This window comes from Xiphophorus couchianus, chromosome 2, assembly GCF_001444195.1.
Source record: "Xiphophorus couchianus chromosome 2, X_couchianus-1.0, whole genome shotgun sequence".
Lineage (NCBI taxonomy): Eukaryota > Metazoa > Chordata > Actinopteri > Cyprinodontiformes > Poeciliidae > Xiphophorus > Xiphophorus couchianus.
The window spans coordinates 5,482,584-5,498,596 of record NC_040229.1 but is presented as its reverse complement, the minus strand read 5'-3'; the positions used below and the strand labels follow the sequence as shown (position 1 = coordinate 5,498,596).

The window sequence follows — 16,013 nt, the reverse complement described above, 5'->3', positions numbered from 1 at the left end:
GTTGTCATTTATCTCCTCCTTCTTTCCCTCACACCTCTTTCTTCTTCTCTTTACTTTCTAGCTATGAATGCACACACACACACCCCCGCACACAAACCCACACACCTGTCTCACTATACTTGTGTGGAGCTGCATTGACTTCCATTAATTTGTACAGTCTAAGCCTGATCTTCCTGATTTTTTATTAATCAATTTAAGTCTTTCTGTATATTAGAAATACATCAAAAATGGAAATAAACAAATATTTAAGTTGCTTTTTTTCTATATAAGAAAACAAACATTTTATTGCTTAAAATGCTAAAATATCAATCCATTGGTGTACGCTTGGTCAGCTGCAGCTAAAACAATTCTTCTAACATCAACAGGTGAAAAGCTCGACCCTTTTTGCTCAACTCGGTACAGTGTGGGACTGATCTGGGGATTATGTTTTCAATTCATAATTAGAACGTAGAATGTGCCTAATATGAGATTTTTACAGAATTTGAACCAAGTGAAGCTAAAACTTCCACTTAAGGCATTCTGGGTGGAACAGAAACATTTATATTTGTACAGTTTTGACTTAGTTACTGCTCTGACTTGTTTTTAGTCTGTACTCCAGTTAATTAATCGATTAATAATTATTTCATTCCACATTGGTTAGTTGGCTAAACAAGTACACACATACGCTCGTGTGTTGCACACACACACACATACATACACATCCACCCTTGGGTTCAGTTGACAAACTGAGCAAGCGCAGGTGATGGTGGGCAGGAAAAACTCCCCTTTCACAGGAAAACCCCGGCAACTTTAACTTTAGTTTCACTTGATGCTGGCCTTTCTGGCGTCTTCCTACACAAATCCACTTGATTCTCATCTCCCTTCAGTGCTCTGTCTGTCATTTCTCCTATTGAGATCGATTTCTCCAGGTTTAATTTCATCCTGGCCAATCAGCAAACAGGAGGAGTTGTGATACTGTTCAGTTAAAGTCAGAGCAAAATGAATCTTCCCTGTCTGAGTTTTAGAAACAGAACTAAATTTGTGCTTTTCTTTTCTTCAGGAGCGAGAGCAGAAGCAGAAGTTACTGGACCCGGCGCCAGTCCGGACCTCGCAGTGGTTCTCTGAAAACCACATTAAACCTGAGAAAGAGGTGCGACATGCACACATGGAGCATGGCGTGTTTTCCTGACGCCGCAGAGTAAGACTCTCCTGTTTATGCCTGCAGGACAATCTGAAGGCCAGATCAGAGGAGGAGAGGCGGAAAGACGAAGAACTGGACCGGCAGGTTCTGCTGGCTGAGCAGCGCCGGGAAGAGGAGCGCCTCCTGCAGGAGGAGCAGCAGAGGGAGAAGCTGGAGAAGATGAAAGCTGTGGAAGGTGAGGCTGGGCAGGCGGAGCTGCTCTCTGCTCCAGATGTTTCTCACAGCTGGACTCTACAGTATCTGAGATAAACAGGGTTTGGTGGTAATTGTTGAACGTTGATACTGTTTTATCGTCTCATCAGCAACCTGCCAGCAGCAGGTGTGATCCTGTAGTGACAGACTCTTTCACATCTCCTTTGCTGTGGTTTGCTCCCTGAGAGGCGAAGTGACTCTAGAAGCTTTATGATTTACGAACAGGATGGAAAAGCCTTTAATCAGAGGATCCCTCCTGCCTCTGATGTCTCCTATCAGGGCTTAACGAACTGCTGATTGTTCTCCAGCAGAGGAACTTCAGGGATGTTTCTATGGATGAGCAGCTATGGCAGGCAGTTTTAGCATAAGATAGATTTTTTCTGACCATCTGTAATTACAATGCAGATATCTAAGGTTGAGTTTCAAATAGATACAACTAGGCCTGTCACAATAAGCAATAAATCAGTTAGTCTCATTAATTAAAACAAGCTCAATAATTTCAGTTTGCATGATTTATTGTTGTTGTTTTTTTTGTTCTTTTCTAGTGCAGGAAACCCAAAATACTGCAGCTGACTGTTTGGACAGCTCAGTGACAAGGCCAGAGGACTTGAGCCCAATTTCTTAATTCAGATATCTGAAAATTTAATTTTTGGTGGCCTAACCCTAAAAATGTGATTTAAGATGCCTTGAATTCTTCGTCTTACTAGTCAACATGTAAATGCAGATATCTTGAATTATCATTCCACTTGGTCACAATATAGTCTCTGATCAAAACTCATGTTTAGATATCTGGAATGATTTTATGTTAAAACGGCCTGCCATATCTAGTAAAGCCATCAAAGTTCCAGATATCTCTAATTTATTTGGCATACCTTAAAAAGAATCATTACTAGTCAAAATTACAGTTCTAGATATCGCTAAGCTAGCTTTACTGAGTCATTATTTACTTTCAAAATATCCAAAACTTAATGTGCACCATTCTAATTTAAAAATACATTTAACATATTTTTAATTAGAATTATGACTAGTCTACTAATCTGATCGTGATTAGATATATCTTAATTAACTAATGTGTCTAGTCTTGATCACATTTCAGAAATGTAGAATGTAAGTGAATCTGATTTTATGTTAAAACGGCTTGCCGTAGAGCAGTAGGATCTGTGGACTGTAGATATTCTCCGTCAGACATGTTTAATCCACCCAGCAGGGGGTCTGGTGGGCCGCTCGGCCTTTCATGTTGGAAGCTGAAGCGGAGGCGCTGATGCTGCTCTCTGGCAGCTGAGGTCTGGTTTTTATCTGCCTCAAAGACGGTTTAAACTTGAACTTCAAAGCCTGGGGAATCTGCGTTTTCCTGAAGCTGCTGTGCGGTGGGTTTTTAAAGTGGTCAACGGATTCAACTGTGTGTTTATTGGTTTCCCTCAGAGCGAGCGAAGAGGCGGAAGATGCGTGAGGAGAAGGCCTGGCTGCTCTCCCAGGGAAAAGATCTTCCACCCGAACTCCTGAACCTGGAGCCGTCTTCCCCCGTCAGGCGGACACGGAAGAGCAAAGAATTGTGAGAACACAAATCGAACTCTTCCTCAAGTTGCCGCTGCAAAATTCAATGTGTTTAATCAAGATTTTGACTGATAAAAACATCACAAAGTGAAGTATTATGGGATAGTGGAAGAAAAATGAAGGGTTTTCAAAATTAAATTTTTTTCTGAATTACTCAACCAGGAGAACTTGAAAGTAAAAAGTTAACAGCAGCAGATGGAGTCGTTTAGTTGATGGCAGCATTATGTCAACCTCCATGAATCGTAAAACTGAGAAAATATAAAGTTATCAGTGGAAATGACATCAAATAATGCAGGTTGGAGAGCAGTAGGAGAAGAGCGCGAGTCATGGTGGTCAGTTTGCAGCATAACTACAGGGATAACTCAGAAAAAATTAAGACCTTAGATTGAGGCAGAGATAGTTCAGATCAAAGCATTTTCATGTGTTAGAACGGCCTAGTCAAAGTCCAACTCAAACTGGAAACTGGAGCTGGTGTTCCCAGTCTGACTCAGCTTGAAGCAAAACTGAAAGAAAACTGGTCTAACTTTTTCTAGAAAACTGGTTAAAAAGTTAACGTCTCGCTGCTAAAAGTGATTCTGTAACATATTCACACAGAGGCTGAATTCTGCCGCACTTTTCAGATTGTTATTTGCCAAAATGTTTGAGTTTTTTCCATTTTCCTTCCATTTCTCTCCATTGTTTAACAAGGCGCTGTGCTCATGTATCTGACTCAGTGTTTCTCATGTCCAATCTTCGCCTCTACAGCTACGACATTGACGATGACTGCACCGCTCTTTACAAAGGTACGTTGATAAAATGACAATGCAGCTCATCTGCTGCCCATCAGCGCCGAAGAGTTTAACCCGATCCCACTTGTGTTCAGTGCTGGAGGCCCTGAAAGCTCACAAAGACGCCTGGCCTTTCTTAGAGCCTGTTGACGACTCCTACGCCCCAAATTACCATGACATTATCCAGGTAAATTCATTTATATAATGTTAATTATTTATCTTTAATGATGTTTTTATAGGCTAGTTGAATACTTTGACCTTTCATCCTGCCAGACTCCCATGGACCTCTCCACCATTGAAAAGAAGCTGGGTGACGGGGAATACGTCGCCAAGGAGGAGTTTATTGCAGACGTGAAGCTCATGTTTGAAAACTGTGTGGAATACAACGGAGAAGACAGCGGTAAGCCATCAGCCTCACAGACATGCATGTTATTAGTTATTAGTGGTGGGACTCCATTACAATTATTAATCAAGTTGATTTGTGTAATTATGCTGGCGATGTTGCTGTTGCGTCAGATATTCAGGCTTACCAGAAACACAATGCAAAGCTTCTGGCTTGGGACTTTTTGTATGTAAAAAAATAATAATAAAGTGCAATTAACTGCGTTATCATACTGACTGTAGTTTAAACATAATTCAGAGACAAAAATGGAGCCCTACAGAACTTCATGAAAGGCGCATTCTTATGTAAAATCAACTTTTCTGAGCTAAACATTATCTTATAATGTTATTATCTCATCATAAACAAACCTGGAGTGTTGCCTTGATTCTTTAAATCCTTCAGTCTCCATGGCCTGGTTGGACCTAACTCTGCCTTCAAGATGCAGCTCCTCCCCCACTCAGCTCCTTCAGACTAACTAGCAGTAATTAGCTGAGAACTGCTGAGCCATTGTAGGAGCTACTTCTCTGACCAATGCTGATTAAAACATTAAGGGGTTAACATTGGAGCCATGCTGAGATGACTTCCTGGAGGCAGAGTTTCAGAAAGAGCAGGAGTTTTAAAGAGATAAAGTCCCAATTTGAAGGTGTTAAGTTACCAAATCAAATGTCTTTTACGTCATTTTTGACATATAGCATTTTTATAATAACTGAAGCTAACATAGTTACTTGATTGTGCTTTAAAATTCCACGATGTGTCTGGAAAAGACTCGATACTAGCCCTTTAAAAATCAGATGGCAGTTGGTCCTGGTTCTGACTCGGTCTGGCCCAGGATCTAGACAAACCTGTTCTCAGTAGCTAAAGCTTCTTGGTCAGGAGTCAACGTGAGAGACTGATCAACCAATCAGAAGCAGATTTAGGTGTAACTACGGCAACGTGATGGTAGAGAGAAAATGACTTCTTTTAAACCTTCAGTTGGTCGTGGCAGATGGGCGCTGGTGCTGAGCCTGTTTCTGGTTCTGGTTCTGCTGGAGGTTTCTTTCTGTTAAAGGGGAGTTTGTCCTCTCCACTGTCGCCACATGCATTGTTGCTATGAGGGACTGCTGTATGAAAAGAAAAGCAGCTTTGTCATCGGTGCGTCAGATTTATGGGCGTACCAGAAACATGCAATGCGAAGGTTCCTTTTATATGTTAAAAATAAAAAGGGGTGATTAGTTGCATTAACATTTTAATTAATCTTTGTAATTAATTAATCAAAATTAACGCATTAGTAAGTTAATCCCGGCCCCAGAATCAGTTTCGTTTCATGTTTGTAGCGAGAAGGACGTGTCGATGTGTTTCTCAGGGGAGAACTGTTGCAGCTGCTGTAGAAATGGGGGAAGTGTTGGAGGACCGGGGGGTGATGAGGGGTCCGTGCTGGAGGGGGTCTGTGTTGGAGGGGGTCCGTGTTGGAGGGGGTCTGTGTTGGAGGGGGTCCGTGTTGGAGGGGGTCTGTGTTGGAGGGCAGCCTTGACAGTGATTAATGGGGAGCGATTGAGTTGTGCTGAAGGGGACCCGGGCTCTGCAGAGCCACAGGAACATTCCAGGCCCTAAGCGCTCTGTCTGGAGCCGTCCATCCAGCTGGGGCGGCGGGGGAGGAGAGATGCTGCAGGGCCTGAGGCAGGGGGGGCCAACGGGGCCAACCCACGCCCTCTGACCTGGTCGCTGGGACAAATAGAAGCGGACTGCAGCAGACCAGCTGGTCAGTGACGATACGCTCTGTGATGACGAAGGTATAAAAGTATTCACCCCTGTTTTACTCATTCAAATATCTGACAAAGAGAACCTGAGGAAAAACATGATGAGTTTAGACATCCAAGCCCGTATCGAAGAGTAATTCATCAACAAGAGGCTTATGGTTACATTTTACCTGATGACAGCCAGAGATCACTACCAGAACCCGGCTGACAGCATGAAGTAGGCCTGAAGAGCTCAAACAGCAACACATCATGTCCTGCTCTAAAGAAAACATCTATCAGTCTGGAGAGAGTTACAGATCCATATCCAAGGTTCTGGTTCTCCAGAGAACCTCAGCAGAACCATGATCCACACATGAACCAATGGAAAACCAAGTGGTTCACCAGAACCACCCAGTACTCCTCTAGTGGAGTTCTGGGTGGTTCTGATGAACTACTGAGAAGATAGACAGGTAGATTTACAGACAAAAAATTTTTTTGTTTTTTATCTTAAATGCAAAAATGTTTAGATTTTTTGTGCAATTTTGGTTTAATTGCTGGCTTATTTACTGCAAGTTTGCCGTTCTTTCAGCAAACTTCCTTTTTTTGAGTCCAGTTGTTTGTTTCAATAATTGATTGCTGCTAGATATTAGAAATTATTCTGGAATATTTTTATGAAAGGAGACGTGACGCCTCCCAGAAGGTTCAGCGGTTCAGAAGGTCTGGTGTTCTTTACGACGGCTGGTTTCTGTCTGCAGAATACACCGTCATGGCCGAATCTCTGGAGCGCTGCTTTAACCGGGCGCTGCTGAAACACTTCCCGTCGGAGGATGGCGACACGGACGAGGAGTTCCACGTCAGCCGGGAGGACCGAGAGCGGAAGGACAAGAAGCGAAACCGGACCAGTAAACATTTAGGACCGGAGAGCTTGATCAGGGCGACGGAGCAGGTCCAGCGTAAGAGGACTCCGCAGGGAAAAGGCAGCGCTCCTGCAGAGGCAGAGGACAGCCGGATGCCCCTACTGCAGCTCCCACCCCACTGGGCCAGCGGCCCGGCTCAAGGCCCGGCTCATGGATCGGCTCATGACCTGCCTCCAAACCAGCAGCACATGTTCCATCCAGGACAGCAGGTGATCACAGAACATCCTGGACCCGTCCCCACCTGCCTGAATCTGCACCTGAGCCTGAAACTAAACAAAACTAACGTCTCCATGTCTTATTGTCAGCTCCGTCCTCCAGCTGGTCCTCCCGGTCCGCAGATGTTCGCTCAAAGGATGGCCATGGATCCTCGCTTCAGCTACCCGGTCCACATCCCGAGGCCTGGAGACCCCAACTTCAGCCGCTACCCTCACAGTTTTAATATGCAGGTACAAAATAATAAAGACTACACTTAAACTTTGAGTCCAGAGGTCTTTGACTTTTTTCAGCCTGGGATCTCCAAACTGACAGAGAGCTGGATATGCATAAAACATGTTTTATTACTGTGCACAATACAAATAACACAGCTTTAGTTCAGTTTTTTAATTTCAAACGTCGGCTTGAATACAAAAGTACAAAATACTAAAACAAACTGTTTTATTTTGCTTAAAATTTAAGCTGCTGCAATAAACAGTAGATACGTTAATTGCATGATAAATTAAAACAAACTGAATAATTTCCCTTTGTATGATCTAGTGATTTTCCTCTTTTCTCTCTTTCTACCAAAAAGTGGATGATAAAAGTTTTCAGTCTGGTTCTTTGGTTTCAACTAAACCTTTTTTGATTGGAAGTTTTGTTTAGAGAGACCCATAATTCTTTTTATTTGTTTCTGTTGTCTTTCTGTTTTGTTTATTTATTTTGGATATTTAAAATGTCTTCCAGTTGCAGTGTAAAATGTTTATTAGAATTTAAAGTTTATTGATCTTGCATTATTGCCATTATATTACTTGAAAATCATTTCAAAACAATATTATTGTTTATCGCAATAACTTCTGGGGCTTCTGGGAAAATTTGTTTTCACGACTACTTAAAATGCAGAACCTTTAACTTAAAGACTTTTGCTCACTGAAAGTGTAACTTTCTGACTGAGAAACATCATTAATGCAGTATAAATGTGGCAGATACCGACCCGTACAATCACCACTAACTGTTTAGCAGTTAGCCATTAAGCTAGCGGGGCAGCTAGCATGCTAACACCAAAATGCTGGTAAAGTAGAACAGTTATGACACTCTTAAAACATACTCCATATAAGAGTGGTTGATGCAATAAAAAATATTATATGATAAAAAAACTTTATGGGAATCATAAATATAGACTTTTCCATCCTAAAGTTAAATAAAAGTGAGACTTAGACTCTAATTCTTGCTCCCTGCCAATACGCCATCTGTACCATCAGCTCATTTACACGTGTTGAAAAGTATTTTTCTTTTTCTTTTCTTTTTCGTTGTTTTATTGTAAGCATTAAAAATAGTATAAAGATAAATATGGTTTCATAGCTAAACTGCTTTGACTACTATTTTTTTTAAATAAATAAAATAAACAAATAAAATCAATACATGTATGTGCAGTTGTCCAATAATTAGGAAAGAGAATAAGAAATTATCAGGGCAAATTACAGTAGCCCAGGGCCCCGCAGGTTTTATTTTATTGACAAATGCATGTTTTGGAGACATCGTGCTTTATAGAAGAGTCGCGTCAGGTGAGTTGTAAGAATATTTAGATTTTTATGAAAATAAACATTACTGAAGTATTTTAAAATTATGGAGTTACAGCATTTTTTAGTGGTGAAAGGATGATTGAACTTACCATCATCAGTTGGTATCATCAGTTATCAGTTATGTATGACTTCACCTATGAATGTAATGTAATGAAATTTACATTAGCAAATTAATTTTTCTTTAGTGGATAGAGCACCAAAACGGTTTCCAGCCCAGGGACCCACATCCTTGTAAATCCGGCCCTGGATGCACCAAACGTCTCACAGGAAGCACCGCCACCCTGTGGTGTAACTCGGTACAACACCTCAATTCAACATGTTTTCACCCCTTTTTTGCTCCTATGGAATTATCAATAAAGTAAAACAGTTTGATCACACCTCATTATCAATTTGTTACATGTTGGATTCATGGTAATCTGTATTTAAAGCCGCAGTATGTAACTTTTATAAAAATATATATATTACACATTTGATGAAACCGTCGCTAAGAAAAAAATCAAGCTCTTCTACCTTCTCCCAGTGATATCCAGAATCAACCAATCAGAGGAAGGAGGCGGGGTTTAGCTGGCGCTACCTTCCTCTCTGCTATGCTACAGATTTCCCTGTCAGCAGATCCTGTTTTGAACGCTAGGTTAGTTAGCATGGCCACTGATGTCAACGAGTAAACCGTTTCCTGTAACGGTAAGCTGTTTCTCTGCCATTAGCACACTATGCGAGTACATGAGGTTGATTAACAGCGCTAAGCCCCTCCTCCTGGTTCTGATTGGTTGTTTTTGGTGCAATTCTTCAGACGGCAGTAACAGGGAGGAGGCGGAGGAGATGGATTTGTTTCACAAAATATTTCATAACAATCGGTCTGATGACGACTTTAACAAACATGAAAAAACATTTTTTATAAAAGTTACTGCAGCTTTAAAGACAAAACTGTATAAAATATGACATGTTGGATCCCCATGTTTAAGGAATCTTTGTTTCTCTGCCAGTAAACCTGCTGTGCATGGAAACCAGTCAGCCCAGTTAACCCAGTACTGTTTTTGTGTTATGTAGACTCATTTGGCTGATGGACATCACATGGGCCCCAGGTATCCAATGGGGCCAAATCCTAATGGGGGCCCTACACAGCAGCGGCCCTACATCGGTCCGACTCACGGTCCGTCCCTGGGGCCGCGCCCCACGGCCCTCCAGCCCTGCCCTCCCCCCGAAGCCAGCATGTACCCGTCCCACCAGCGCCCCGAAGGGCGCTCCTTGCACCCCATGGGCAGCCGATTTCCCGGCCCCGAGGGACCCGCTCAGCTCCCCTACCCCGGCCTGAGGCCCCCCGGCCTGGGCTCATCCTCCTGCATTTGGCCCAGCGTGAACGGCCAGGACCGGCTGAACCCCAACGCTGCCAACCAGCGCAGCTTCAGCTACGGCGGCATGCCTCCGCCGATGGGACACAAGCCGTGGCCAGAGGCCGCCGGTTACCCGCAGCACCCCCCCAACGCACCGCATCAGATGTCCAGCTCCCTGGGGCCACCGGCCTCGCGGGCCCCGGTGCTGCAGTCAGACCCGGCGAGCAGGACTCAGTCGTCTTCCATGCTGGAGAGCCCAGAGATGCTGGCCCTGCAGCAGCTGTCGGCCTCCTCTGGACCCCCTGCTGGCGGCTTTCATCAGCCGGGGGCCCCATCAGGGTTTGGCAGCATTCCCTCCAAACAGCTTCAGCTGCTGGGTCCGACTGGAGACGGCCAGGCGGACACGGAGCCCAGAGGTAGACACGACCTTTCATTCTTCCATTTCTGTTTGATGAAATCGAACGTTTTCCGTCTGAACGCTGAAAGAATGAACTTCCTCTGCTTTGTTTAGTTATCGCTCACAGCAGGTCGCTCAATCAATAGTCATCAATATTTACCTATTTTCCCCAGCTTTCTTTCACAGCTTCTGACGATTAATGTATTCACTTTAAAATCACCAACTTTAATCTATTTTATTGGGGTTTTATTTGATTGAATTAAATTGCGTTCAATAATTTCCAATTGTATGATTTACCGATTTCTCCTTTCTCTCTTTCTACCAAACACTGAATAAGTCGTCAGTCTGGTGTTTTGGTCTCAACAAGCCCTTTTTTAGGGATACTTTTGTTTACACAGACTTTATAATTCTTTTTATTTGTTCTTTTTGTTTTGTTTATTTATTATGTATATGTAATTGAAAGTATATTCATCTTTAAAAATGTGTTTTTGCATTATTACATCTTCCAACATTAAACGCGCTTCAGATGTCACCATTTAGTTTTTTCTTTGTTTGTCCGAACATCCAGGCAACAGTGACGTCGTTTGAGGTCAGCGCCATGCTACGTAGCTAAAACAACATTAGCTTAGCATAGACTCATCAACACCGTTAGCGAAGTGAGAGCGTTGTCTTGTAACAGAAGCTTCCAGGCCAGACCACTGCGCTGAATAGTCTGACAGTATTGGTATCAGGATAATTAATGAGACTTTGAGGAATAATTTCAGCCCTGAAGTTGATCTGCGTTTGTCTTGACGTTCTGCTGACTCGTCTATTTTCTGTCCATCAGGTCCAACGTCCAACAGCAAAAATGACGTAAACATCCGTAATGAAGCAACGCCACAAAGAAGCGTTCCTGCCATGAGGCTGGAACTGGCTGCCGCTCTGAGTCCATCGGGCCGCCCCACCGGGTCGGAGCGGACACCCAGTTCCCAGATTTGCCAGCAGGGGGCAGACGGGCCACCAGAGGGCTCCGCCCGGCCTCACGCCGCCTCCCCCCCGCCGTCCCCGCAGCGCGTCACACTCAGCTCCCTGCCGCCCAGCCACCCCTCCACGCTGCTGCCCCCCCAGCCCAGCGCGGCGGAGCCGGGCAATCAGCGACCCTGTGAGGCCGTCGGCAGGCCCGACCCGGAGGCCCTGTTGTCCGCCCCGCCCGGCATGTACAAGCAGTTCAGCAGCCAGACCCCGCCCATGGGGGGCTCCATGGGGGACAACACAGGCAGCAACGCGGCCCAGAGGGGGCCAGGTGGCTACAGCCCTGCGGCACCGCCCCCCTCCCAGTACGGCCTGGGCGGCGCCCTCCATGCACACTACAACAAGGCGCCGTTTCCCAGCCAGTCCTTAAACGCCCCGCCCCACCCTGCCTACCAGCAGGGGGGCAGCAACGCCTTCCCCTACCAGCAGCCGCCCCCTCCGCTCAGGAACATGTTCCCTCCCCATCAGTACCAGCAGCCGGCCTACTACGGCCCGCCGCTCAGCAGGGAGGGGTACCAGCCCCCCTACCGGCCGCAGCAGCCAGACGCTCCCAACGCCTACCTCCCTGTGGGCGCCGCCAGGTCCAACGGTCACTTCAAGGACAGCGCTGCATCACCGCCGATCTCCAGCCGCGCCGCCTTGCTGTCTCCCGCTGGCTCAGAGGAGGGGGGGTGCGCCGAGGCGCCAACCGGTCCAATCAGCAACCAGACGGCCGAGAGCTCAGAGCCTCCGGAAAGCCCGAAGGAAATCCTGGACCTGGACAGCCACAATGCCGCCGCCCGCCACCGGGGAGCGCCGCCTCTCCCGCTGCGACACACCCATCCGGCAGGGTTCATGTATGACCCCCGAGCGCTGCACCCCGGCATGCAGCAGGGCGGCGCCCCCCCGCTTCACATGATGCCCCAGGCGGCGGGCGGTGGGACGCCGTACCCCGGCCAGCCGTACCCGGACCCCCGCTACTCTGCCCAGAGGCCCCACCCACACCTGATGGAGGCGCTGCAGCGGCCCCAGCTGCCCTACCCCCCAGGGCAAATGCGCATGGCCTTGTACCGACACCCCAGAGCTGCAGGGCACTTCCAAGGCATGATGGTCCAGCAGAGGGGGCCAGAGCGCTTCCTGCACCCGGGGTAACTAATCCGCTTCTTCTACATTCTGAGGGTTTCTGAGATTTAAAGTAAATTGGTATTTATTCCTCCTGAAACTTTCATTACTTCTGTCAACTTGTTGAGGATTAGTATTAATTAATAAATCTGACTTGAATTAATTAATTTGACTTTATTAATCTATAAAAGGTTTATCAAGAGGCCCCCGGTGAGGCCCTTGTGGGACCCCGTCTCATCGGGGCGGTTATGCAGGAAGGCCAGATAAAAACAACTTTACACAAGAGCCAATCACAGCTCACAGTTTATTGCCACATTAATAATAATTAATATGAAATAGTTGAGCATTACAATGATGGGATTTAAATAAGGTTCAATCAAACATGTTGATGATTAATTTAATTTTAGTTTCATCATCATTTACTTTCCTTAAATCGTTGTAGATTCAATGATTGGTTGAGCCAAGACGAGACTGTAATATAGAAATACGTTCTAGTTTTGAGATGATGGGAAGTTTTGCTTTTTTCGATGACGTTCAGTCCACACTTCTCACCAGTAGGTGGCAGTAATGTTCCACTAAGTTGTTTGCCAGTCAGTCCTCAGTTTAGGTTTAAACCAGGTGAAGTGCTTTGAACAAAAAAGGTTTAAACAGAAGTTCGAACCGGGTGGCTGGTTCTGGTTCTGACTCGGTCGGGCCCAGGATTCTAGACAGACCTCCTCTCGGTAGCTCCAGCTTCCTGGAGTCGACATGAGGGACTGATCAACCAATCAGAAGCAAATCTAGGTGTAACTTGAGTTTATTAAAGTGATTTTTAATGTTTTAACGTGCGGTTTGTTTGCTGGAGCAAAAGGTCCTAATCAAAGTTCACATGGTTCCAGGCAGCAGATGATGGCCACACCTGGAAGTGCTGGAGCGAAACAAGGACTGTAAAAATGTGAAGATCAAAGTGAGTAGAAAACCTGACGACAATCTGGAGATTTATGGAGGAAATTACTCGTTTTAATTTATAAACACCTGCTGAAGTTGACCTTTAACTGACCTTCATTCTCGCCTTTCAGGTACGGATTCAACAAACTGCTGGGACAGACAGGAAGTCCGTCCCAGTCACTGCCGCTGTTTCCTGCTGGGAGGCTCCAACCGACCAGCTGCCACAGCACACAGAATAAAATGTGAAATAGTTTTGAGCCACAGAGATCAAACCTTTTCCTCCTGACTGTTTCTTCCTACGCTGAAGCTTTTATCCTGGAACCAAGGGAACCCCTTTAACCACTAGGTCAACCTGACCAGCGCCGGCGACGCTGCCTTCAGGGACGCCGGGCAGCCGCAGGTTGTCTCTTAATCTCAGGTGTAGGAGAGGCGGATCCTGAGCGGCCGCCTGCTGATGCCTTCTTCCTCTTTGTGAATGTATGATTAATTTTTTAGACGACAAGCGCAGCTCTGCAGTTGCACATGTAGGGACTCTGATTCCTGCCATTTCTACCCATAACTCTAAAAGCGTCTCTAAACTTCAGTATGCACCTGTTCAGCGCTGCCTTGATTTTACGAATGTCCTGACAGGAAGCGGTTGCTTCCGTGATTCTCTGTTATGCACTATGAGTTCAGTCAGTCCAGATTCCCCAGAACTGAGTGGCCTTCCTCAGAACCTCTGAAATGATTAGATATCTGTCCTGTACTACTGAGGTCCCGCCGGTACGCTGCACACGCATCCGTCAAACACGCAGCAAAAACGAAGCTTCTTGTGTTTAGAGTTTCAGGTGTCTTCCTCCTCCTCCTCTTCCTCCTGCTGTTAGTGGTCAGGTTCTCCTCAGGGTGTACAGATTCAGATTACGGGTATTTTTGTGAATCATTCGAGGAAGGAGCAGCACGTCGAAACTTCTATTATCCCCAACCGGCCGACTTTCTGCTTGTTTTTCTCATAAATGTGTTTTAGTTTCTTCTGATTCTTATTCTTCTTTCTTCTTCAGCTGATTAAAAGTCATTTTGGATAAAAATAAATGATAATTCTAGTTTTCTCGCTTTTCGTTGTGACTTGTGGCGGTTTAGTCTTTAGTGCGGTTTAGTAATGATCTGAATCTACCTCATCTAGCTGCTGGCTGGCGTACATTTCTTCTCCTCCCAGACTCCCCCATCAGTGTACCATCTCTTCTAAATCCCAATGCATGATGGGAAATCTGGTTCCAGTCTGTTCGGAGTCCATTTGAACCCACGTCGTTTAATAAATGCGACGTCTGGAAACACTGGAGAGAGTTTCCCTCAATGTTTTATCAAAGTAGTGAAATGTAAAAATAGCAGGTAGCATTTAAACAGGTTGTGTGTGTGGGTGTGTGTGTGTGGGGGTGGATGTGTGTGTGTGTGTGTGTGTGTACTGGCCGCCAGTTGACTGGAACCGATTCTCCCTCTTCTGTCATCTCTGCACTAGCGACAAACCCATTAGGCGTGATTAAATGTGAATCATATTTATTTGCCCATAAAAGAATTTTTGTACATTTTTGGACTTGTTTTAATGTAACTTTTTCCCTGTGACGTTTTTAAACCGTCGTCTGGCGGCTTTTGGAGGAGGGAAAAAAGTCTTGTACCTTTTTGTTTCTAAAGTGGAGTTTACATGTTCTTATCTGACTGACACGGATTATTTTGGGAATGGAATGGATTATTTTCTATACTGTCTTAGAAATAAATAACGTTTCTCAACTCAGAGTTTGTTTTATCTGTTTTTGCAGGTTTCTGTAGTATTGACCACAAATTTACAGAAACTCTCCTTTCTAGCCTCTCAATGTGAGAATGTGGTTTGTAAAGACTGTCAAAAATTAACACCAGTAATTTTGTCATAAAAGGAAAGAAATTTCATTTTTCAGCATTTTATTCATTCATTTATGTCAGTTTCAAACTAAATATGTAATTAGCAAGCTAAAGCTGCGAACTTAAACAAAGTATTTGCTAAATAGTTTGAAGATAAGTATGTGGGTTTACAAGCTAAATATTTAGTTTGAGGCCAAAGATTTAGCTTGCTAACTAAATACTTAGCTCTACAGTAGATTTAGTTACAGAGGTGTGACCAAGTCACTGTGTTGCAAGTCTCAAGTAAGTCTCAAGTCTTTGTCCTCAAGTCCGGGTCAAGTCTCAAGTCAGGAACCTTTAATTTCAAGTCATTTCGAGTCGTTTTTATTTTTTATAATTTGCAATTATACATAAAATTCAAATAATAGACCATTTGTTCGTTTTAAAATATGTATTTATCTCAAATGATAGAACATGTGTAGCTGAACACAAAGTATAAAAAACATTTTTAAATTGGACCACTTTATTGCCCAGTTCTGTTAAACTTGATATTCAATAAGAAAGAGGAAAATGCTGACATTTCCACAGCACAATACAAAGAACCATAACAGCAGTTTTTTCCTCTTTTCTCTCACCTGTCAAAACAATATATTGTCAATATAATTTCCCAACGTAGATGTCTTCAAATACACCAACCATCCTTAGATGATACTAGACCCGGCTCATCATCATGATGGGACAGAGAGACTCTGTTCCCTGTGTTCAGGTCCAGAATCTGCTTTCTGTTCCGGAGCCCCACTCACTATCCACCGGCTTCCTGAGCTAACACGGTGCACATTATTTGTGGAGGCATTTGAAGGACCGGATTTATGGTAAATCATCACCAATTTAACCCGGAGTACACATGCTAACACGA

At 44.6% G+C, this 16,013-nt stretch overlaps 1 protein-coding gene across 2 annotated transcripts in view; it reads left to right on the top strand.

Annotated features, from left to right (window-relative positions):
• cecr2 (CECR2 histone acetyl-lysine reader) overlaps nt 1-15,016 on the top strand; it is a 44,397-nt gene extending 29,381 nt beyond the window's left edge. Inside the window, exons 8-20 of one of the 2 annotated variants that reach the window (XM_028025971.1) lie at nt 1,040-1,129; nt 1,205-1,355; nt 2,795-2,924; nt 3,671-3,708; nt 3,789-3,880; nt 3,967-4,093; nt 6,546-6,916; nt 7,013-7,153; nt 8,668-8,778; nt 9,530-10,229; nt 11,037-12,348; nt 13,201-13,268; nt 13,381-15,016. In XM_028025971.1, the coding sequence (XP_027881772.1) occupies nt 1,040-1,129; nt 1,205-1,355; nt 2,795-2,924; nt 3,671-3,708; nt 3,789-3,880; nt 3,967-4,093; nt 6,546-6,916; nt 7,013-7,153; nt 8,668-8,778; nt 9,530-10,229; nt 11,037-12,348; nt 13,201-13,252 (3,315 nt within the window). In that variant the 3' untranslated portion in view covers nt 13,253-13,268; nt 13,381-15,016. The remainder of the gene's footprint in view (nt 1-1,039; nt 1,130-1,204; nt 1,356-2,794; nt 2,925-3,670; nt 3,709-3,788; nt 3,881-3,966; nt 4,094-6,545; nt 6,917-7,012; nt 7,154-8,667; nt 8,779-9,529; nt 10,230-11,036; nt 12,349-13,200; nt 13,269-13,380) is intronic. The other variant, XM_028025980.1, reaches the window with a different exon arrangement.
• The last annotated feature ends 997 nt before the right edge of the window (nt 15,017-16,013 follow it).